Below are 25,638 nucleotides of genomic sequence, written 5' to 3'. Positions count from 1 at the left end.
GACAAGTGCATGTTTTATTAAAACTATTTCAGATAATTGAATGTCTACTGATGAATGTTGAAATGATTTAATTCTTTGCTTTGGGTTTTTAAGGTATATTAGGATTAAGGTGCAAACAGAGAACATCCTTCTCTGCTAGAGAAGGACATTCTCTTCTTCTAATATTAATGGTTTATCTAATTTCTTCTAATAGACCTGTAGCTTATCTACGTGACGGTTAGTTATGTACGAGGTAGGTCTTTTAACAGCTCATTTGTTTTGAATACAAAAGCATCCACCATCACTACAACTGTGTACCCATCATCCATATTGTGTTGTGTATGACTTTGACGGAAGTTTTCTCCTGTTAGTACAAAATGTTTGTGTCGCTTGTACTGTATGCAGTGTAATTCATTTTAATTTCCACCCTGACACAGTATGCTTGTTGCACACAGAGTACCAAAGGAGATGTGTTGATAGTAACATTTAAACCAGGATGCTGTGCTCTCAACGCATACTGCATGTGACTATGCAGTATTCTTTCCTTAGCAAAGCTCTTTCAGGACAACAGCTGGAGTGCAGCCATAATAATAATTAGAAACAGAACAGGAAATTAAAATTAGTAGAAGAAGTAGAATATCTAAATAGTTAACGGGTAATTTTCTTTTAGTTGACTTATCAATTCATTTATTAAAAGCTCATGTCGTCCTGCTGCTAAGTCTATAGGGTTTTTATATTCTGTTTTATTTACATTGTATAAATTGGTTTATTTTCATCGTGCACTGGTTGCTGGTTGTACATCAAATTGCCCTTGAAGGATACTATAGACTTTCTATTATGGACAACTTTAGTTAATCACAAGCTTCACAAACCAAGCAGGAGCAGCAGAGGAACCCAGCAGCCAGCAGAGGACAGTCTCAGGACATCAAATGGAAACAAGCTGCAGCAGACTGTGATTCTTGTATTTAGTTCCTCATGGGATTCATCAGGCGGTATGGCCTAGTTGGTAAAGTGGATGTTCACCAACAAGAAGGTTGCGGGTTCAAACCGTAGTATTTCCTGTCCTCATGCTGGCTGTATACTTAAATCTGGCAGGATTTTAGTCACCTATAAATGGCAAAATATCTTAAACTATTAAATATAAAAACTGGAAAAAATTCAATTTAAATTAAATAAAATAAATAAATAAAATGTAAAAAAAAATTAAAACTGCCCGCAAGTGGAAGAGGAAGTGCGCAGTAGGCTTCTGCGCAGAATGTGCGCAGTTCGGTTCTGAAGTGTGCAATGGGCTTTTTTAATTTATATTTTATTTAATTTAATTTTTTTTTTTTTTTTTATTTATATTATAAATATATATTTTTTTCGTTTTTTTTATTATTTTATTTTTAAATTGACAAAGTATTATATATTGTGCAATGAACAGGTGGTTGAAGTCCTGCCAACACGACAGCCTGCCAAACTTTAGAAATTACATAGGCGGTGGTAGAAACTTGGACTATGGGCAGAAAAGGTCTCTGGTTCGTCTCTGGTTCGACTCCACAGAGAGACAACAAAAGACGAACCGGGATTGATCTGTCCAAAAATCCAAGAGTCTCCCTACCCTGTCTAGTGCCCCTGAGCAAGGCACCTTACTCCCCCAACATCTGCTCCCCGGGCGCTGTACATGGCTGCTCACTGCTCTGTGTGTCCTGCACCAGATGGGTTAAATGCAGAGGATAAATTTACGTACCATTGCATGATAGATAGATAGATAGATAGATAGATTACTTTATTCATCGCCGAAGGGGAATTAAGTCGTCATAGCAGCCGGTACATTTGAATACAATAAAATACAATACAATAGAATAAAATATAAAATATAAAATATAAAATATAAAATATAAAATATAAAATATAAAATATAAAATATAAAATATAAAATATAAAATATAAAATATTGCAGAAGAAAGCATAAAAACAGAAACAATGAGTGTGTTGTGCATGTCTGTGCATGTGTTTGGTATAAATAAACAAATCTTGATCTTAATCTTAATCTTAATTAAAGATCCTGCTCATTCCCTTCAGAAACTAAGCACAGGAAGAAGATGCACAAATAACACCTGTACACTTTTTTGTTTGTCTGGTCATGATACACCTGTGTTTCGATTTTTGTGAAGATCGGTCAGTGTGAAAGTTTTCATGGGGTGTCGGGGTGCACCGTTGAGACATTTTACCGCGCCCATTGACAATTCCTCCAGAATAAATTCATTTATACCACTTTGTATATATTCTTGTATATATTATATATACAGTCTGTGGCTCATCCCTGTGGCCCAGGGAGCGCATTTCTCCGCGCTGGTTCAGGGGTAAATGATGCTGGTCTTCACAGGTGACTGTTGTTTTACATTGCTTGTGTCACGTCATGATAAATCAGTCTCTTGTGCCGCCCTCTCGGCATTTTGCGCCCTAGGCAACCGCCTATGTCGCCTGTACCAGGAGCCGCCCCTGAACCAGTGTCAACATATGAGAACTGGAGTGATTTCATCCACTTTCTTGATTTTAGTGAAGACTTGAGCTGCAGCTTTTTCAATCAGCTGCAGCCGTCTGATCATCCTCAGTATGTAGAAGGTTTTACAACCTGCTGAGACGTGAGTCGTGAAATCCTGGATATTTTCTTGAGGTGATAGTAGGCAGATTTCGTAATTGTCTTATTGTGGCTGTTAAAATTCATTTAGAGTCTAGGCAGCACCCAAACTCCTGGCTTGGAGAAAATAGAATGTCAGAGGACAATCATGAACTCACCATTACAGTTCATTCTGTCATATAGCTGATTAAAGTGTATATTATATTCTGCCCTGAGTATACGAGTCCTGATGGCTCTGTGGTGGTGGCTCTATGTGCAACAATGTTCATTTGAAATACATTTTAACATTAGCTATTAAGTAATTGAAACCTGCTTAACTCTGATATGTTTTTTGGTCACTTGAGGAACCATGTTTAAACAAGTTTTAAACACAACACTGAGGAGTAGTATATAGTTTATAGGTCTATTTAGAGGAATGTGACTCACACACACCTATTGCACCAGTATACAAATTATAGACATAATTGAATAAAGGTATGCTCTTTATGTTGTCTCTTGCCACAAATATACTTACATTACCTTGCAATCTTCAATTGTTTAAATCTCAAATGTTGATTCTGCTGAATTTCACCTTTAATGTCAAGAAATACCTTTAGTCTCTCCTTTTTGATGACGATGTAGAGTCTCAATAGCAATTTGTTCTATATAACCAGCAGCTTATTTTTGCACAAACGTGAACTATATCATTGTCTCCCCTGCCCTATTCTATATAAGTCATCAGAGTTGTTGCAAATCAATATTCTGTTTGTCAACAATTGATGTATCAACCAATCGGTTCGGGAACAAAAGCTTATTGTTATTATGTGTTTGCCCCGGGGCCTCCTAGATCCGGCCGTGCTTGCAGGCTATTGATTCAGGCCTGTGTCAGTGGAACAAACACATCAGATGATAGTGGAGCCTGACATTCTTTACAACGGACGCGTTGCACGGGCCTCCCCGAGCAATTCGCACAGACAACCTCTAGATGGCGGCAGTTTACCGTCACGGGTTAAAAACCACTGAACTGCGGCTGACGAGGGAGAAGTGGGTTCGATTTGTGGGGCAAATGACCTCATGGTGGAGCATCATCTTCATCACCGGGAGAGGAAGAGAGACGGAAACAGTCGCTCTCCATCAGTGTCATTTCCCCCAGGTATCAAACCCCAGTCTGTCATCGCTGGAGGATTGATGGGCTGCGTTTCCCTCATCAAGTCAAATTATTCCACTCAGTGACCCCACGGGGCCCCACGCCCGTGTTTAAAAATGCTCGTGGAGGAAGAGGCCACGGTGATACCGTTAAACACGAGCCGGGCTGAGCTGCGCACAGGGGGTAAGGCTATCCCAGATGTTGCGTGACGTTATGGCATCTCCCATAACATCTGGAGCCATTAATCCAGAGGAGTGTCTCCCACGCAGCCCACACCAGCACCGCACCGAGGGACTCTGAAGGTGCGTGCGGGTGCGCGTGTGTGTGGGGGGGGTTGGTCGCTGCAGCTGTGCCGTGGCGCACATTTAAAAATTGGGTGGCGCACAATGCACCAAAACCCCCTCGAAACGGAATCCCAGGATATCCCACCCCCCATCCACCTCGCCGAGACGGAATAGCCCTCCCTCCCCTCCTCTTTTTACCTCCGCCTTCTCTCACTATCCCCCTCTTCTATCTCCTCCTCCTCCTCCTCCTCCTCCCTCACGTCCCAACTCGGGAGCGCCGCCGATCGGTCGCCCAGGATTTTCCCCCCGCGTCTCGGCCAAAATGGAGGAGGAGGTCTCTCGCTGCTTGACGAAGGGAGCCGAGATTGCCTGACCGGATCTGCTTCAATGAAAGTCGTCGGGATCCGAATTCGCAGCGATCGCCACGCGCAGGGAGCCCATTGAGGATTTCTATCAAGCTACCCTTTTTTTTTTTTTTCTCTCCTCTTCTTCCGCGCACGCCACCCGCAGCCATGAGTGCAGGAGAGGGGCTGGATGAGGCTGCGAAGGACGCGGCAGACATAGCGGCGTTTTTCAAATCCGGTAAGTCGGGGAAAGGGGCGAGTCGGGCTCGGGGAGAGCTCCGGCAGAGGTGTCGCTGTGATCACGGGTGGCGGCGGCGGTGGCGGTGGTGGTCTGTCACACTGTGGACAAAAGCCCCACAGACGGGTGTCACTGGCGGGGTGGGGGGTGTAGATGTGTAGCCCACTGCGCTGCTGGACGTGCGTGGAGAGACGCGCACACCTTGTATTTGTTTATCCCCCATTTCAGCCCACTGACCCTGACACTCCGCAGCCCCTGATGACAGCACCTCCGGAAATTATGCGCCTCCGATTATTAAAGGCACTGACCCCATTTTGGGGTTGGACCACGCTGGCTACGAGGTGTGCATTGGTTTCAGCCCCGCCGTGGGGGCTGCACGTAACACCTCAGTCCGTCACGAACCTCTTGGATCACGTGGATCGCACCATTTGATCGATGTTTGCCCGCAGACACAGATCGAACACGAAACCTGGGATCACTCTTAACCCAGGTCTCTCAGATCTCAATGCAGGAACAGAGCCTATAGGCCACTGACGCACATATGGGCATTAGGTTGCACTCAGTACGCACTGGGCCTGTCTAATAATATGACGGCATCATCATAAGGAAAAAGGATGGGCCTGCATCCAAAACGTAAACACCCTCAATATGTCCCAGGGGGCTTCACTGCAGGGGGCCTGATTTCAGCCTATATGATAATAACACTCAAGTCCTGCACCTTGTTCTGACAGAGCTTTTGAGATTGTGGTAAGAAGTGATTTTAAATTATGTTCTTTACCAGTTACAGTCAGACACTGGTTGGCAATATTGAAATGTCCATCACATTCCAACAGGATTTTATTTCTCCCCTGAGGTAATTGTATCATAACATAAGGTGTTTCAAGATGAAAGTTGAAAGTTTTGGAGCTGTACGTGCTTGAAAATCGTGTTAGAGATTAGTTATTGTTTTCATTCTTGTTTTCCTGGATGTCAGCACACAACCAATCCAGCGATTTGGTGAAATACAGCTTGAACCCAATCCGGCACAGGCATCAGGAGGGCAGGCTTTTAAAATTTAAAAGGAATATGGGCCCAGCGTCGGGGAAAGATGCCGCCACCATGAGAGCAGGACCACCTCTGACACCCAGCAGAAGAAGCGGCAGCTGTCTCTCTCTCTCTCTCTCAGCTGTTTCTCCCTGTGACACCTGGTGCCAGGGGGTCTGCTGGTCACCATATGAGCAGGGACACACATACACACACTCGGCATATTGCACAAATCCAGGCGCCAGTGCGTGTAAATCGATAAATGCAGCAGAAATGCACAAACACAAACAATTCGTAGAGTCTATGAACTCTTGTCTAAGAATCGGCACTACCAGTGAGACGGTTAGGAATGTGGTCGAGAAGGATTGTATTCAAAATGCTCCAGTCCCTCCTATGGTTGGTTGGACGCCTGCCAGTGTATTTTCCTATAGCCGTGTTGTATCAGGCTGGAAAGTTGGCTCACCGGGGAAGTTGGACTGCTTGGATGTTTATGTAGCGGCAAACACAGTTCAGACAGTATTCATGACGGAGACAGGAATAGGTTACGCTCTCGGGAAACTTTTACAAGACGTTATTATGGAGAGAGAGAGAAAAAAAACAGATTTTGTGTGAGAAAAGTGCGAATAGCTGCGCGACTGGTGTTGAATAGCTGAATGTCTCCAGCTGAGATAAGAGCTGCTGGTTTAAACCATTGTTAGTCATCTTGTTTAATTAAAGTTTTGTCTCTGTGCCGCTGCGGCGGGTTCACAAAACCTGACGTGTTGGAAAGATGAACAGAATACAAGATACTTAATGCCTGGTAATGGGTTCATTCATTCTTCACACTTGCTGTGCTTGTAATTGGATTTCATTCAGCAGACCTGGGTGTTGTTTCCTCTCGTGTTCATCATTCAGCTCATTTGGATATTGTTTGTCTCATTCAGTTGATCAATTGCGCTTCACACCGTCAGGTTTTCCGTATTACTTTTCATCTCTCCTTTCTCGACAGTTCATTTATTTCATCCATCGTTAATCAGCTGTTCTCCCTGGGTTTTAACAATCAATCACATTGTATACTCTTGTGCAATCTGTCTAAATAGAAGATATGTCAGTGATTCATTTGTCTGTACTTCTCACAGACCCACACACTTGTGTATCCCAGTGTATCTTATAGGTTTTACTGTGCAGGACCAGTAGTAATGACCACCCTGCTCCCCATAGCCTCTCCAACGGGCTCCTTAATTGCAGCCAGCTTGTTGCATGTTGAAATCTTGGCACACAGCTGCTCATCCTGATCCCGAGCACTTTATTTCTGGAGCTCTGAGTGAGTGTGTTTTGTTTTGCTGGGACTCTACTTGCACTTGGGTGCCCTAGTTAGCCAGTGAAGGCTATAGCATGGCAGAATGTTCCCCTAAACAAGACGGATCCGTGACAGGCTCAGAGGGCGAGTCAGTGGGAGGCGAGCTCGCTGACTGGTCTGAAGCTACAGAGGTGGCGGCCTGTTTGGGTGATTTCACTGAGGTTTCCTTCAAAACATCAACTGTAAGTCCATTTTTTTCATTAAATCCAGGGTTGGCAATCCTGAATCCTGAAAAAGCTAGCAAGAGCAGGCCACAATTTGTAAAGATGCAATCGATACATCCCACCCCCTCCCAAGCCACGCCCCCCAAAACACACAACACGTGCGCTGACTAACAACTGCTGGAGGTCGACTTTTCTGTGACTCGCTCGCTAACTTCTGTTCATCGTCTCTGCTTCGTCATCCCAGCTGAAGACTCCGGTCATGTGCAGTGAGAGCACGGGCTGAGTGTGTGCAGCAGGCAGGTCGGTTAGTGACAGTGTCAGCCAATCTTTTAATTTGGTCTGAATGTAATGACAGTCTAAAGTCACGCGGGCGCCGATTAAATCAAATATGTAAAAAGTGTTTCAGAAACAACTTAATTCTGCACCAGTTTAGAATTGCTTCACCTGAATGGATAATATTGGCCCCTCAAAATACTTGACGTTCCTCTCGGCCTGATTGGATTTTCTCAGTGAGCAGATGGAGCTCCATCTCTGAGTCCCACACTGTTGCTGTGGATCACAGCTCAGCGGCTGAGTCACCCTCACTGTTTTTCTCATGCCTTGATTCAAAATCCAATCCTTAATGTTTGTTCTTTTCTTGCAACGGGTCAAAGCTGAGAAATATTCAGCTGCTTTCTTGAACACTGCTCTCACTGCTCTCATTCCTGCTCAGCTATCCAGGCTTATACTGTATATCACCCCAGCTTTGCAAGTGTTTGCAATAGAAACCTTTGAAGGCATGGGAATACAATAGCACTCTTCATAACTAGGCTATATATAGTTGTTTACAACCCGTAGATAAATAGCATAATCAGTTGACTATTAGACCAAAAAACCATGTCTATGGTTCTGTTTTGAATACAGCCGATGATAGTAGCCCTTTGTTTCCAATTTTGATTTGCACTTTGATTAAGCATTCTTCAAAGTGAGGCATCACAGCGCAATAAAATATTGCTAATTGCCGACAGCCCACGCAAATCTTTGCAGCGTATCCCCTGTGAACTCCAAATATTGGGTGCTTTGTAATCAAAGCAAGCTGCTCATAACTAGAGGGTTGCCTGGTTGTGGAACAGTCAGGACTTGTATTAGGAGGAGCCTGGAGGTTGTGGGGTATATTGTTGTCAAATATCTTCCAGCTGTTGGTGCAGCAGCGAAATTCAATTCAATCTGGAATACTGATGCAGAAGTTATGATGAATTATAATTATCAGTTTTCCATTCTTTTTAAATCTGTAGAACAAAATGCACCCTCCTTGCTAAAAAAACTAAGCGTGTTCACGTGAAATGGGTTTGAGAACTGTTCAGTGACTTCTCGGACCTCAGTTTACTCATTAGCACTCATTAGGTAACTTCAGATGGAATCCTCAGCTGATTCTCACAAACTTTCGGTAAAACTGAACAAACACAAGCTTCTCTAAGCCACTGAGTGAGGATCTGAAAGTGAAGCTATGGCTTCAAAGCACTGAAGGGTATAAAAACATCATAGAGCCTCCAGCTTGAAATTTTCACTGTACGAAATTTCATTAATCAAGACAAGTTCCGGAAGACCATGAAAAACTTCCCATCTACTGGGCAGAAAGGCAAAGCAAAACACCTATATGAGGGGGAATATCCTCCAGCAATAGGTTGTTCCCCTGAGAAAGGATAACACAGTCCTTGTATAACCTGCATGCATTCTCCTATCAAGTTCAGAGCTTTTCAGCAGTTTTCTATGTAACATTGTAAAACATATTTCCTATATTACTCTACCATATGCATAAAGTTGAATCATAATTTGTAGCAACTATGTTCAGCATTGGTGTCTGCAATATTTTGGAGCTTGGCTTGACTTGGTCGGTCGGCTAACGGGTTAGAACTTAGGAAAGTGGTGTGAGAGATGTTCTGATACAGATACCAGAATTGGAAACGTCTCCCATACTGCTGAAAATGACGGGTCATCCAACTGCAAGCAGGCAAATCTGTTTATGTCTGTAAAGTATATTTGTTTTATTCATATAAAAATGAAATCTTTTGGGAAATCTACCCACCATCTCACTCTATACTGCAGTTTTACTGTAATGCCACTGGCAAATACTGTATTCAAGGCGGCAAAGAAGAATTTATTTCCAGTAGTGCAGCTCTAGCCAGAACTCGCTAAACTGTCAGCAATGTTGTAATATTTGATGCCAGTAAAAAATCGAGGTGTACACTAGCTATTTAAAGGAAATAGTTGTTGTGTATTTCTCTGTATGTATTTTCCACACAACAACAGAAATCCTCCCTTACACACAGGGTTAGTAACATTCAGCTTTTAAAATACGTAATATAAGTTTTGGAGCTAAACTTGACTGGGCCACGAATGCAAGGTCAAGAAATTCGGACTTCACAGAGTGTCTGCTGTATTAGATGCTCACAGGAAGAAACCTGCAGCTACTGTGCAGGGTTCTATCTCTCAGCAAATCTTAATATCCTTAGAATTTTTGCAGAACAGAGCCGCTGTCTCTGTCTCATTATATCTTCAAATTAGAGCCATTTACTTCGCATGAGCGAAAACCATTTGGTCACCGTTGACACTTGAGTGACGCATTACATCTTTAGATGAACCCGCCCCCGTCAAATATATCTGAACGCGATAGAGCCATCGCGGCAAAACAAAAATAACATCTCCACTATGCTATATTTTCTCTTTGATGTATTAAGTCCCATTAAAACGTCTCTTGAGTGACTTGTAATGAAGTTACTGGGCCTGAGGAGGAGCCTTATTGCATTGAACTGCACCGTGAAACTCGATTGACATAAAAGCAGACGGCTGAACTGTACGCTGGAATGAGATTAAAAGTCTGTGTTGAGACGACTTGCAGTTTCCCCAGTCGTTACTGCCCTGGTCATGTGACCGTGGTCATCAGTCGTGACCCCCGGTGTTTGTGAGGCTCAGGGTTGTTGCAAAGATCAACTCTTCACTGTTTGAAACAGGCTTCAGTTTCTATCCATTACTAATGCAGATCGACTTGCAACTTTACATGTAAGAGTGTCTTGGCAGTCTGCAGTGTTAAATAATAGAATAATTAATAGGCAGGAGCATGAGTGATTACCTCTACTTTGTCTTTGTAGTTCTCCAGAGAATCCTTATGAAAGACTTGTGTCATGGACGGGTTGGAAAACCCCTCTGCTTATTTAATTTTTTTATGAAAAAAAAGTTGCTTTCTGACACTAGTAACGTTGCAGATCTTTATGCATGCTGTATTTAATTGCTCGTCGCTCAGTGCCTCTTGCATCGGGGATAGGAACGAAACATCAGCATCACCAATGGCGATGTCAGTATTGACAGCGCAGTGAGCCATTTCCCTCTGTGCCCGAAGTGAACCCAGTGGCCTGTGCCAGTGCCGGCTGTAATGAGCGCCGATCCGCTGAGCAGCGATTCCTCTTTTTGTTCCTGCGCAGTCACAGTCGGTGAAAGCATAATGACCCAATGTTATCTCGTGTCTTGCATACTCAAGCAGAAATCGCATGTAATCACTTAGACGAGGACCGGACTCCAGCAGGTGCAAGAGCCGAGGATGTACAGTTAGTGCTGATAAAAAGAGAAAGGGTCAGTGGAAAGTCACAGACTAGGATGAAGTGAGAGAGGAGAAAAGACAGAGAGAGGCAGAATGATGCATGCAAGTATAGGATGGAAGGGAGGAGAGTGAGATCCCAGAAAAGGAAAGAAGACACGACATACTTAGAGTGACAAACAAGCCTTCACTCATCAAATTATAGAGCTGAGGCTTGGGTGGAGCACACCCTGCAAAATGTAGGCTGCTCTGCTTTCCATGAGGCTGAAACCTTATGGTTGCATCCAGGGGCAGCCTAATTGGCAGTTGGTCAGAGTTAGAGACTATAAGCTCAGATTGGCATTGCCTTCACTGCTAAATCACCGGAGCCCGGCCATCTCATTTATTCAACTCAAAGAGGAAAAGAGGACTAGTTTAAAAAGATGTAGTATGTAGTTATGGGGAAAGAAAGAGATACAACATAGGTTCATTATAAGGCAGATAAAGTACAAAATTGTGTACAATGTAAAGTCGGAATCATCAACCACGTACTTTTAGGCTCCTTCGAAGAAAAAAAAAGTTATATTATAATGGTCAGTATTTTAGTTCACCAGCAGGATTGTAAGGTCACTGTTTGCATCGATAAACATGTTTTACTATCAGCATCATTATACATTTTTTATCGTCATTCCAAATATCAGTGACACAAAATTACTCTAAAGTCAACAGCTGTAAAAACACTGCAAATTCAACAGACGATGCCCGGATGTCATGTAATACTCCAACGACTAAGAAAGCCAGGGAGTGGTTTGCCTTCAAAATAATAGTGCGTGCATGCAAAATTTGGCGGCACCAAAATAACCAAAAAAGGGCTCCTACATTCTCTAAAACGTTGTAACTGTGACCGATGGCACCACATCACATAAAAGTCTTTCTTTTGTAAATAATTGATACATGCATTTGTTTCGGACTCATTTGTGGGCTCAACCAGTTTTGCTTCGGTAACCAACAGCTGGTTGTTCAATTTCACCTGAACCCGCAACTGCTTACTACCATATAAGTGAGACAAAGAAACCTTAATCAATGGAATCATTAATTTGGCTATTTCTCACAGAAATCGTCCACCAATTTGGATTTTTTTTAGGGGCTGATACCTATGTAAGGGAGTAAAAGATTGGCTGATATATACTGTATATAAAAAAATATTCCTTTCAATGATTCCTAAGTTGTATTTATCTTACCTTTTTGACAAATAAGTGTTATTGAGGCTTAATATTTTACAGTTTAACCAAATAAACACAATTCGATCAAATATATAGAGCTTGAAATTTAAGTTTTTTTCTATACATAAGATGTAACCATGAATCTTTTATTACTTTCTATTATTTCATTAGTATTGTCTATCATTGCATTGTTCATTCTGACATTTTTTCCGAAACATTAATTCTGATCGGTTGGACTTTACTATTTCTAGATTTAAAGATCAATTACAGATCAGGGGGTTGGGGCATACATGATCAATAAGTGCAAATTATCACATGACCTGTAACAAGTGGACGCATTAAAACAACGGGCAATTCCAGGTCAACGCACCATGTGAAGAAGGTACTTTTCTCCTCCTTTCCTGAATTTATATGAAAAGCCTCCCAACAAGGACCAGATGTTGGGATTCTTGTTATAGCTTGTTCCTCTCTTAGTGCTTGTTGAAGGGTTTTATGGAGAAGACAATCAAGAAGGTAGCACAGCGAGGCAATTACCTGTTTTACAGCCAGACCATATTCATCGATCTCATCAGAGCCTCTTGACCTTTCGAGGGAGTTGTAATACACTTTATGTATGTACTCATGTAACCTCCCCCCTTCCATCCCGCCAAATTATTGATTGCAGTAAAATGTCTTGTACATCTATGCCAAGGGTCACTTTGAAGACGCCCAGACAAAGATCTGGAATTCTTTTCTTGGGAAATGTGTATATCCCAGTTTGGTAAAAGTCGAATGAAGCTGGTTCTCATTTTCTGAACAGATTAAAGAAATACGGTCTCTGGGATCATTTTATTCAATAATTGTAAGGTAATAAATGTAAAACTCCAGGATGTTTGGCTCTATAGCCTAAAATAAATTGGTTAGTTTGAAATGTATATATCCAGTCATCCTGGTTATAATCAGTGGAAAACGCCCCCATGTACATGAAAGATATTGGTTGGTAGCCTGGTCGATTATCGGGAATTCCAATAGGTTGGTAATGTGTTTGTCGGATGCTAAGTGGAGCCTGTGGGACAGCTTCATTACCTTACACATGCACATATACACACACGAAGCACACACATGCACAGAGGTATAAATCAGTGCATCCCACCCACGTTGCCCGGGGCCATGGAAGCAAGGAAGAGGGGGATGGAGGGATGCGGGGCGAATGAGCAAGGGATGAAGACACGGGAGGATGGCGGGTCATAAAAATAGGCTGTGGGCTGGTCCGTGTGTCTCCTACAAATCCCTCATCTGATAAGAGGGAAACTTCTATCAGTCAACTGCAGACTCCCACTCGTTCTATCATTCCTTTCATCACCTCCTCCGCTCCTCTCCCACACGGCCCTCCATCATTACCTCATACCTTGCCTCTGCTCAGGGTTGTCATATATTCATGTAATGATCTCCCAGTAAGCCGCCACGATTCATACCCTCCTTCTCTTCTACCTCGAGATGCTCTCATATAATTACCTTTGCTTTGCATATCTACAGATACTGAGTGCTGAACTGATACCAGTGGATTTAAAAAACATTCAACTTACATAAGGAGTTTTAACAACTGTATGCTACTAACCCTGCATGAAAGTGATGTTTGCTACAATTCTGTTGTACTAGTGTTGTATTTGGAAACACTAGTACCCCCCCATCATATGGAAGTCTCTTGTGAAATATTGCCAATATACCGATTCTTTTTGCTAGCTCTGGCTAATGTTTAACAACTGGAAATCACTTCTTTGCCGCTCTTAAGACAGCACTCGTCAGTGGGAGTACAGCGCAATTGCTGCTCAAGAAGAAGTGATTTTCGGGAATGGAAAATAGCTGTTTTATCTGGGTTGCGTCAGTATTGCTGCCAGTTTCTTCAGCCCCTCCACCACCCCAGCATCCACCTGTAGACTCCGACGGGGGTTTATAGTTAAATATTTGCTCATCCCTCCCTTCATATCTATGTTATGATATCTGTGTTTAAGTCGGAGCCTTAACACCAAACTCTAACATGTTCTAGTGTTGCAGTAAACATTTGAACGTGAGTTGTCTGACTGAAATTTGGTTCGGTGTTTGAACATCAAAAGCCAAATTCATTCGATTTTTTTTTTTGATTCAAATTCTCCATCAAAACAAACAGGCATCAGTATTTTTATAGTAGTATGTCATTCTTATATTGTTCCAGTAGATAAGGCGGGGAGCAGCAAATGCCGTTGACCACAGTTAGTATTATTTTCACTTTCATTATGATCACAGGTATTTAACACGTGGATACCACCACACAATTGATTCCTCCACATTCCGAATTCTTCCCTCCTTGACCTCTCGCCGCTCCCTTCCTGCTCCCAGAGCAGATGCTTCAGTCCTCCCCGACTTCCCCCAGATCGACAGCTTAAACCAAGGAAGCATCTGGATCTGAGATTTGAAGTCACAAGCCTCCCACAATGCGTCGGGCCTCCTTTTTTCTTTTTTTCACGAGGAGCACTTTGAAAAAGCAGCCACAGACTTATGAGGCCATGCCCCCCTCTTGAGTTCTGAGACTTGCTGCTTTTTAAGAGCTTCCCCCTTGAGACCACGGTGCAGTGTGTCAAGTGTCAAGATGTGTGTCTTTTTTTTTCATTCATAAAAATCATTAGCAAGCCAGTTTCTGTTCTTGTATAAAGTGCATAACAAGGACCAGACAACTTCAATCTCAGTTGTGCATTAATCAGATATTTTTAGACATAGTTTTTTTTTTGAGGGACAGGTGCAATTGTTGGATAACATTGTTATAGAAAATTTAAATAATTCATATTCTTTCCCCCCACTTGCACACTTCCAAATGTATATATGCATCTTTAGAAACCAGACTTGGGCGCTTAAGTGTTCTTAGTGCACATAATGGCATGTTTCACTTGTTTTAGCAGATAAGCTAAGGTCTTATTTTAGCCAGTACAAAAGCAAAAAGTTTGAATAAAGCAGAACATGAACTCAGCGTGGGAAAAATCAAAGCACAGCCTGCAGTGTGTGTGTGTGTGTGTTTGCATTCATGTGTGATCTTGTGCGTGCTGCCAACAGTGCTTGTCTTCTGTCAACAGCTGCACGCAGCCTGTCCAAAAGGAACTGCGCCGTCTCTCTCTCTCCCACAAACACACACTCGCTAACATTCCGTCCCGCTTTGAAGACGGCAGCAGGCTCTGATCGCTGTCGCGTGAACAGTGCCAGCCCAGTGCTCCTCTGGCTTAGGAAGGCTAAACTGCCGCTTGGCCTCTCTGGCTTCGGGTGAAATAGGTTGAGGATCAAGCACAACATCCCCATCCTACTGTATTGGCTCGCAGATGTACCTGCTTTCAAATTGGTCCCGGTTTAGAAGAAAAGCTGCCGATTTTTATGGCAATGTTGCAGCTGCGGTCGCTGCCTTTTATTGTTTTGGTCAGTGATTCACACAGGATTCAGGGTGAAGCATATTGCCGGTGACATACTGGATGAGTTCACATCAGAGACGAAACAGGCCTTTGCTCTGCCAAGGAGGCTACAGTTTTCACCCGGATTTGTTTGTTCCTTTGTTTGTACCGATTAACCAAAAGGTTATGAAGGGGTGGACCCAAGGTACAATGAATTTTTGTGCAAATTTGGAGCAGGAATTTATTTCAACATTTCTATTGATTTCTCAGAGAATAATTCATCTATCGTGATTTAAAAAAAAGGGCACTGATGTTTCTGAGTCTGGTTCAGATCCAGATGTAATGTATTTAAATGTGTTTTTATTAGAGGACCTTATTTGTTTGTCATTCAGCAGGATTATACAAAAGCTACTGAACCGATTTGCTGAAAAAATGTGTGGAGGATTGTGTCATACACCGAGGAAAAACCTATTAAATGTTGGTGTGGATCTGAGTTATTGATTGTTTCCAGGAATAATTATTCTTCTCTTTCTTTGACATGGTGGGGATATGCACCCTTGAAGGGCCCTTCTATTTTTTCGTCTGTCCCAGGTTTTAACCCCCTTCTGACTCATCCTCCCTTTATTGGCATTCCATCATCCTCATTTCAAATGGAGCTGCAGGAACAATTGTCAGGTTTTTATCAATAGTTAGAACAAGATCTGAGCCAGTGGTTTCTTTCTTTCGCCCTATTTGGTAGAAGATTACTTCTCCCTTTTCTCCTTCACTGACTCCCTCCTGTCCACATGACCACGTTGCCACCTAATGCCTGTCTGGTAGCATATGCTGACCATGATGTCCCCCCGGACAGCATCTAGTCCCTGTACACTGAGCAACATTCACTATTGTAAAAGCTGGGCCTGCTTTCCCATTCTAAGATTTAGCTGCCTCTGAAAACAAGACATGTAAAGGATCTGAAATTCTCTGAGAGGATAATCGCTCCCCACTACTGGACCAAACACCTTATCCACACTACACCATATAAAATGAAGCCTACAGTGTGTGAACAGGTGCTCACTGTAATCCTCGCTAGGCAGGAGCATATGCCAGGCTGTTCTTTTGCGAGAGGCAGCCAGGAGAAGTCAGAGCGAAGAAGAGCTAAGCTGCCCCTGTCCCTTTACCCCCCCCGTCTCTCCTCTCTTTTATCTCAAGCCACTTTATAGTGTCCCACTGACGAGTGACCCAGAAAGACAGTTTGTCAAATACATGATGCATGTCAGTCCAAATAAAGAAGTAAGTAGAGTCGGCATGGAACACGTCCCACGTCAGGTTTTTAACTTGGAAGTTAGAAAAAAGAAGATGCATTGATTTGACCCCATGCTCATAATGAATTTCAATCCTGAAATCAATCACTCCCGATGACGTCACTGATTCCAGCGCTGCTGTTCAGGCCAGCGTTGTCTCCGCTCCCGTTTAACAAGTGTTGTATAGCAAGCGGCAGACACACAGCTTTTTCACGAATCTGCCTGAATACTCAACATTTCTTCTTTCCTTGAAGATAAGTCCCAAGTGCATTAAAAGCTACATACATCTACTGTAGTCTGCACCTTTAAATGATTCATTGACTTTAGCTGCCGGTGCACTGAGAGTCATGCATGAGCCTGGTCATGTGTGTGTGGGAGGGAATGTGTTTGTGAGTGTTGCAGCATATGGGAAAGAAGGGAGAGAGAAATAGCACACGTGAATTGCTAGTGTATCTGAGATCCACACAAACGTTTTGTTTCTGATGCTGAATGTATAAACATTCCTCACCTGCTGCTACCGTGCATTTCCACATGCATCTGCGTACAGCATGTCTAATGTTTAATCTCAGGGAGGGACCATCCAGTGACCAGGATCAAAGAGCTGCTCCACAGCCGCTCGCCCACTCCTCATTTGTCCCTCTCAGTCTCAAAGCTCTGAGTCTGGACACTAAAACAGGGCGAGGGATCGAAGTATCGTTCGAGCGGGTCACTCTGTGTTTCCTCTCTCTAAAGTTTTATCTCCCTTCTTCTTTTTAGATTGCTCTCTTCCAAAATGTGATTCCAAGCTGGATGGCCCAGGTCCAACCTCAGGTAAGAGGACACATGATCTGTTCATTGCCCAGTATCTGATCTGGCTGTCTTACCAGGCACGTCAGTCACTGCACCTGATCTAATATGTGCAACATCAATGGAAAGGGGGGAAACCAATGATGCTTGTGTTATGGGAAGCTTCAGAGCTCCATGAACTGTGTCTTTGTGACGGCAAGATGGAAACCTATAGAGCAGACATAAAACACTCGCGTAGATAAAACAGTGTTTGTGTGTAACTGATATATTTGCCCCATGTGTATGTGTGAGGATACAGAGCATAAACATAGAGAACACTGTGTACCATGCCCACTTTAAGTAAAATGTTATGTTCCATCAAAGCTCATCTGTGTTGAGTTCCATTAGACTCACGCTCCCCTGTGGCAGAGGAGACCTATGACCTTGTGGGTTCACGTCCTGAATACCCGAAGGACATGCATACTAAAAATACACAGAGTCCCTCTCCAGGGCGACTGTTTGGGGCATAAGTGGGGCTGTAAAGTGGCCCATATTAGGTTTTGCAAATAGATTAAACCCCAATGAATGTGGGCCCAGTTCTCTGGCCATAAATGATTAGGTTAATCTCAGTTGGACCCAAAATGCATTGAAAGTGTCTGGAGCGTTTCCATAAAAAAAGATTGATTTACATTGAAAGGATTGGTTTAATCTGTGCCCTGATAAGCTGGCCCACGCATGCGGAAAGTGCACGGGAGCTGTCAGTTGTGAGACACTTAAACATTTTTAAAAGATGTTCTCATGTGAGCTTTAGTGTGTAGAAAGAGGACACGAGACACATTATTGTGACTTCTTGACAAACATCAGCCGAGTGCGTTCCCCCCCTTGTGTTTGACACAGTTTTAACCTGATGTTTTCCAATTGGGTAATCCAGGGATGAGCTTTTTTCCAATTTACAACCATGCCTATTAATACCATGTGCCAGAATCTGAGTGGGTGTTAATGGGAAATGATTTTAGCGTGTGCCAGCTAAATCTTGTGCACCGGCCTTTTGCCCAAAAAGCCAGTGCACCTTTACCCTGAGGCTGAACCCCCCCCATAAAAAGGAGCTGCTGCACTGGTGTCTCTCTGTATTTTCTTTTTAAAAAGGCAGAAACTCAAGAGCTTCAGGGGCAATCAGGTTGTACCTGCTATTTATGTCTGAATGTTCATTGTTCATTTTATTTACGCTGAAACAAAATAAACTTGCTGTTGAATTAAGTGGCGATTTAGCAAATGGCCTCAGGCTTAATGTTTAATGTTGCACTGTAACGTGAAATTGCAGGTGTGCATAGTAAACACTAATGCATCTTGCAGAGGTTTATTAGCTGATGTGGCAGATTCTAAGCAGGGAGTGTACAGCTGGCCACAACAGACCATTTGCTATTTGTCCTCATTAAAGTTCTGAATGAAGGATGTGGATGTGTGGATATGTGGATGTGTGGCTGTGTGTGGCTGTGTGTGTGTGTGTGTGTGTGTGTGTGTGTGTGTGTGTGTGTGTGTGTGTGTGTGTGTGTGTGTGTGTGTGTGTGTGTGTGTGTGTGTGTGTGTGTGTGTGTGTGTGTGTGTGTGTGTGTGTGTGTGTGTGTGTGTGTGTGTGTGTGTGTGTGTGTGTGTGTGTGTGTGTGTGTATTCATTAGTATTCAATATTTGTATTGTTTGCGTTTCTTTTCCATTTTCCTCTAACAACTACACATGTTCATGCATATTGTCATGATTGTTTTCTCTTTCCTCCTTGAGATGGGCTGGATTTAGACTCTTAATGGCTTCCTTTCAAAGGACTTGGTGTAGCCTCAACTGGATGTTTCCTGTTTTTTAATCCGAGCTCGGCTTGTTTTTCGAGTGTGTTTTGAGAGTGATTTGTCTTTTCGGAGATTAACACACAGTTTTGCTCAGAGAGACGATCTTTTCTATGTGGGTTATAAGTTATAAGCAATGATGTATGACTTGTTCTCCGGATATTAAAAACAATGGAGGAAGTGAGCTTCAGAACACTAGAGAGTTGGTTTCCGCTCACCGAGTCATCAGATGAATCATTAACTAACTGGGAAAGCACCTTAATTACCTCAACAAAGAAGATTTGTGTTTTCATTGCCGATTGTTTGTCTGTCTCTCTGCAGGAATACTGAGGAAGGATGTGGCACAACCAAGTAAATTTAGCCTACTAGTGGATTCAGATAAATGGTCCGATTCAGGATTGTTTTTTCAATTTTATTAAACATGGTGAGGTAGGATGTTATCTTGGCAGAGGTATGCGATCTCCTGGTGCCCATTTTGTTGTATCTACGGTTGCTTGCACTTAAATGTAAGCTGAGCATGTTTTAGCGTTTTAGTGATTCCACTGTTAGAATCAAATCTTTGACCAAAACCAATCCTGCGGCGGATGATACTAGCTGCCCAGATTTAAGACTATGAATCAAACGACTGCTCGATCGTTCACTGATGGATAAGGCTGGGAATATGTAGGAGAAGTGTGTGACATTCCGTGGGTCCAAACTAATGTTAGAAGTGTAATGAAGAAAATAATTCATACACTAGCATCGGTAGCTTATAGTTCCTACTTCATTGGTCCGGGCTCTCTCTGCATCTCAAGTCTCAGCCCGGGACAACTTTAACCCTCTCTGTCAGCACTCGTCTGTTCTGCTAGTGTCACATAGTGCCACACAGGGGCCGAGACAGGTCCTGCATCTAAACACAGGCAATTCATTTTAAACAAGCACAAACACACACACACAAACACACACACACACACACACACACACACACACACACACACACACACACACACACACATACACACACACACACACTCACATTCGTGTAGTTATAATTGTTGGATTTGACTTCTGCTTTACTTGACCCTAGCATTACCCCCAAATAAGCGGGTATATGCAGGTTATTTAAATGCAGGTAAACTTATTTAGATTGATTCTTTTCCCTAATGCAGAGTAGTTTGCCTTTCATGGTCGACATCACCAACATCCGGAGACTTAAAAGCTCTCTACCCTTGCTGTCTTGCCAGTATTTTGCGTAATGCATTTAAAACCATACGCTTTTGCACGTTCAATGCAGGTCATCACGTCGTGCAGGGTTAGTTTCTAGACCGCTAAAATAAAGAAGCGGAAGAAATTAGGGTGGTACCTGGATGTCATGTTTCCATCTCGGCTGATCGCAACCGGAGCCGATAAAAACGTGTGTCTGCTACCGAGTCATTCGACCTGGGAGTGAACGTTGATCATCTCCACTCTCATTGCAGATAAGATCCAGATGTTAGTGGGTGTCTGTGGGTTTTATGACCTGTTGAAAAGGGGCTAAAGTGTATTAGTGTCGCCAGTTTACATTATCATAACAAAAACTGGATTAGCTTTGCGCATGCGATCAAACTAAAGCTTTGACCCTTTGGTGGATTACAATTTGGATGTATTTTTAGTAGACGACACAAAATCACAAGTTGTCCCCAAACACTGTCGGCCTTGCACATGGATTTACATACTAAACATACTTACGTAAATATTTGGACCGGTCCCCAGATATACTCAGGCTTTCAGGCCAAGATAATCTGCAACATTCGCTAAATGCTCAGTTCAGTCGAATTTGATTCTGATCTCTGCTGCACTAATGATATTAAGCATGCAAAGGATGGTGGATTAGATGACAAGTATTTGCAGTCTGGGTCTTTCTAGCTGAAAAAAAAAGATGAATACTTGAATGTGGATGGAGAGAAAGACGAGCAAGACGAAAGGAACAGGAAGTCAAATCAGGTACAGACAATTATGGTAATTGATTGACTCCTCTGGTTTCTCCTATCCTGTCCTTTCCTTTGCTCCATATGTTTCTGCTCAGTGTAATTCAGCTGTGAACTCAGTCTCTCATCTCTGCCCATACTGAGCTCACTGTGAGGTTCCTATTGAGCTGGGCTTTGAATGCTCACCATGTGCACTGCGGGTAGACAGGCAGGCAGGCAGGCATGCTCACACACTCACACACTCACACACTCACACACTCACACACACTAAGAAGCGGAGGAAGTGGTTTTCTCTAGAGTTCATCGGATTTTTGTTTTTTACCCTTCCCTGCAGAGGCCAGGGTGTGGAAGACTAAACTCTGTGTGTGTGTTACTGTGCCCGTGTGTGTTTGTGAATGTGGTTGTTGTGTGTTATTGTGTGAATTTTGTTTACTCACTCTCTTCTCACTGTTTTCACTCTTGTTTCCACATTTTTTTCTCTTGCTCTGTTACTTATCATCTCTGTCTCCAACTGGTTATATCTTTGAAAAGATAGCAAGACATTACACCAGCTTTTATAATGCTTCAATTGTGAACATTTACCCTTAAGCTCAAAAAAACATTGAGATACAGGCAGAGGATGCAGGAGAGAAACCAGTAGATATAAGCCGAGTGTTGGCCACAGTTACCTTTGCGCCACATGAGATGTCTGTTAAACATCACGTCTTATTTAGTTTGGCTGAGCGTTGTTTGATCTTGGCTCGCCTGTTACCACGAGATCAGACAAGGTGCTGACACCTAATTCACATGCATGCATGCAATCAGACAACTACCAGCCATAATTTGCATCGAATCATGCATTATGTACACGTGCTCTCCAGCCACCTTGGGTTTATAGAGGAGAGGTAAATCAGTCTACACCTGATTTCTGTCAGTGAAGGTTTTACTGTCAGAGAAATGAAAGTATGTGTAGCTGAGGTTGGCATCAGATTCTATAATGGGACAAGGCAGGTTAGAAAACCTTTGGAGCTCTCAATGTCTATGGAGCAGGATATTACAAAGTGCTCTCTGGCGTGGGTTCATTATATGATAAGCTCTCAATTAGGGCTGGGCAATATGGTGAAAAATCAAGATTAATATGTTCATACCAGTTGAGAGTGATAACGACAAACATTTTGCAAATAGGAGGTAGATCAATTATGTTTTACACCTCCTCACTGTGCCTGTGTGACTTTTGTTATATTGCTATTCATGAAATACATTTGATTTAAGTATATTTAAATAATAATTCAATTTCTTGATGACTTGTGAAATACACAATCACACAAACAGACACACACAATGGAGATGGGATAAGAGACTGGAAAGCCGGTTATACTCCTTCTGATCTCTTACACAGATCTCTTGGTCGTTCATCCACATGTGCATGTGGCCATGTGCATCCTGACCTCTGTGTGTGCCTTTTCACCTAGTTTGTGTGTCTGTGTGCAGGAGGCCTTAATTGGATCAGTCTGTAAAACACTGGCTGTGTTGGTTTTAGGAAGAGCACAGCTTGCATCCTACTGTCACAGGATATCAGTGTAATGATATCTGTTTAGCTAAGCAATATTTCCTGTGGCTGCAAATAACAAGACAATCAGTTCTTAAAAAAAAGTTATATTTTTAAAGAAAAGCCCAAACTATTTCATTTATCAACTTATTAGAAACATGCACATTGTGTAATTAGGGTTTTTTGTCACTAAATACTGGTGTTTGCAAAAGGCTTTAAAATTCTCAATTGCTGCAAGTTTCAATGAGTGTAACACTTTGTCATGCAATCAAAATATTCTGATTAAAATTGTATATTGATTATAAATTATATGAAATTATTACTTAAGTGATATTAAGTAATAATTTCACTTGCCAAACATCACAGTGCATGCAAAATATCTCACATATCTGCTATGTCTGTATTTGCTTATGGTAAAAAAAAAAAAACATTAGAAAGAGCTAATAAAGAATATAACCATAAACTATACAGAATAACAACAATGTATTCTTTATAGGAAATATAATTGTATAAATACAACTAACTAAGATTAAATAATGCATGGGACATCAAAGACAACAGCGAGCCATTTATTACGGATAGAAATCAACCATCTGATATTGTCTTGTATTTTCTATGAATGTCACTCATATCAGTCATATTACCACCATTAAAATCCACTAAACTTCTTTAAGATGAGTGCATGCATCATAGGGCTGCTCACCCAGAGTATTACGCAACACATATACAAGATGCGTGATCCCCATTCAGGCCCTGCAGGAAGACCAGAGTAATGCACACATTGCACACCTTCCGTGACGTGTGAGCACCGACTTACTGATCGGGTTCACCAGTAATGATTTTCCTCATCACCATGCATAGCTGATCCCTGCCTTCCTCTCCACAAACACATGCACACACACAAACACACACACACACACACACACACACACACATTAGATACGTAAACACACCACCCTGCTGTATGCTGATCTGCTCCATCTGTTGTGGACTGCGTTTCCCCCGAAGTCAAGACAGTGTGTTCTGCTGCATCTCCAGCATCAGATTCTCATCAGAACGTTTCCATTCTGCAAGACGTGATGTTGTGGTGAAAATACTTTCTGACAGGAATATCTCTCAGGGATGCTATGAAGCATTTGAATAAAATACAGATGAGCAGTGTGACGTCGATAATTTTCATCCAGCTCTCTCTTCTCCAGTTCATCCTCTCTTCGTTATCTCTCTCTCTCTCTACACCTCTCTTCTTCCCCCCTCCCCCTCCAGCCCTGGTATCGTTCCTATTTCTCACATCATCATCTTTGTCCTCTCTCTCTTTCTCTCTCTCTCCCTCTCTCTTACTCTCCCTCTCTCTTACTCTCCCTTTCTCCCTCTCCGACCCTGGTCTTTTCCTGGAGAGCACTGATGCATGGGGAAAGCTGAGTTCCGCTCCAGCACCCGTCCAATCGGTGTCAACCTCTCCCCCATGCATCAGCCAATCACTTGCTGGAGATGGTCAGCGTGGGGAGGAGCCAAGCCAGAATGGGTGGGGCGGGCGGGGGAAGATGTTGTGGTTACGTGTGTGTGTGCTGGTCGCTCCTTGATTCGAGGGGATTTAAAGGATACTTGGCTGCTCCGGGGACAGGGGGACTATCACCGCTATGCCCTCTCCATCCCCAGCTGTGGACATATGTGCGGTGTTGGACGGCCGTGCTGCTGCGGGAGCTACAATTTTCTTTTCATTCATTGATTCATTCAGAAGAGGAATATGATGTAGGATTGTGTGACAGTGGAAGCATCGTCACATCTGGGAAAATACAGAAACGATTGTCTTTTTTTTGTTTACGCTGGAGTATTTAAGGTAGTTATTTGATCCCTAGTAGCAGCGTAGCAGTTTGACGGTTAAGGTGACATCCCATCCAGAAACAATACATTTATATATGGAGTGGAACTAATGCTGATTTCCCCTATTTATTTGCCTAAGAGTTTTATCAATAATTACTCTTAAGCAGTGGATGCAGTTGTAATGTGAGAATGAATTCCACTTTTTTCGAAAGGTGTCACCTAATGAAGGTGGTCACTTGAGGCAGTCTGGGTGATGGAGAGGAACTTGTGTGCTTCCTGAAACCTGCGAGTATTTTATCCTCTGGAAGACCGCGCATGGATGGAAGTCCTCCCGTGCTGGTGTGCTGCTTGCTTCATTGGTCAGTTGGCCGGGTTTGAGTGCAGGCGGAGCCGAGACGGGCTGAAGGCATGTCCATCCAGATCCTGTCGGCTGGACCTTGTGAGTATGGTATGATTTTACAGTGACAGTCTCTGAATAATTTAACATGAGCTGGAGAACAAATTGTCTCAGCGACGGTGACTGTCGGCCACTTTGCCGAGGAATGACAGCTGAATTAGCAATATTGTGACATCAGGACTTGTTATTATAATTAAATCACTACTCTATGATCACATTGTGTAGAGATGTTCAATGTGTGTCATTGTTTGAGTACCCGCAACATGTTTACGTCATGCTATCGAGATGTGTACAGTAGCATGTGTGCGTCTCGAGCTTTCCGCTCTATACTTAGAGCTGCTTTCTGACAGCATCACAACATCTCTATTTTTGGTCTGCAAGCTAACTAATGAGAGCATGCGAGTCATGTGCTTCTCCCCATGCGGGGTTTGTGTTTACATCGGGGCCGAGGGGGGTGGGTAGCAGCTCGGAGGGGCTGAACAGATGATTTGGTCATCACCCTTGGCTTATCTGGGCGTCCCATTGTCAATGGTTCTCAATAAATGGGACGAATCTGTTTCAGTTCTAGAGATTTTATTTTACTCTTGAGCTGTAGTGCGAGCCACAGATCACACAGGGAAGATGTGAACCTGTGATGACCCAGCACTGATGCCTCACAGCAGGAAGGTTCCCGGTTCAAAGTCTTGTCTCTCCGTGTGCACTTGAAAAGTAAATTGTCCAAGGGTGTGAATGTGAGAGTGTTGTCTATGTTGGCCCTGTGATTCACAGGAAACCTGTGCTG

General features: G+C 42.9%; 1 protein-coding gene across 3 annotated transcripts in view; it reads left to right on the top strand.

Moving 5' to 3' along the window:
* The first annotated feature begins 4,310 nt into the window (after positions 1-4,310).
* triob (trio Rho guanine nucleotide exchange factor b) overlaps positions 4,311-25,638 on the top strand; it is a 110,441-nt gene continuing 89,113 nt past the window's right edge. For all 3 annotated transcript variants that reach the window (XM_062399206.1, XM_062399205.1, XM_062399207.1), the window contains exons 1-2: positions 4,311-4,594; positions 17,322-17,375. In XM_062399206.1, the coding sequence (XP_062255190.1) occupies positions 4,525-4,594; positions 17,322-17,375 (124 nt within the window). In that variant the 5' untranslated portion in view covers positions 4,311-4,524. The remainder of the gene's footprint in view (positions 4,595-17,321; positions 17,376-25,638) is intronic.

This window comes from Platichthys flesus, chromosome 11, assembly GCF_949316205.1.
Source record: "Platichthys flesus chromosome 11, fPlaFle2.1, whole genome shotgun sequence".
Classification (NCBI taxonomy): domain Eukaryota; kingdom Metazoa; phylum Chordata; class Actinopteri; order Pleuronectiformes; family Pleuronectidae; genus Platichthys; species Platichthys flesus.
Note: the sequence above shows the minus strand (reverse complement) of the source record. Positions and strands in the feature narration are given on the sequence as shown.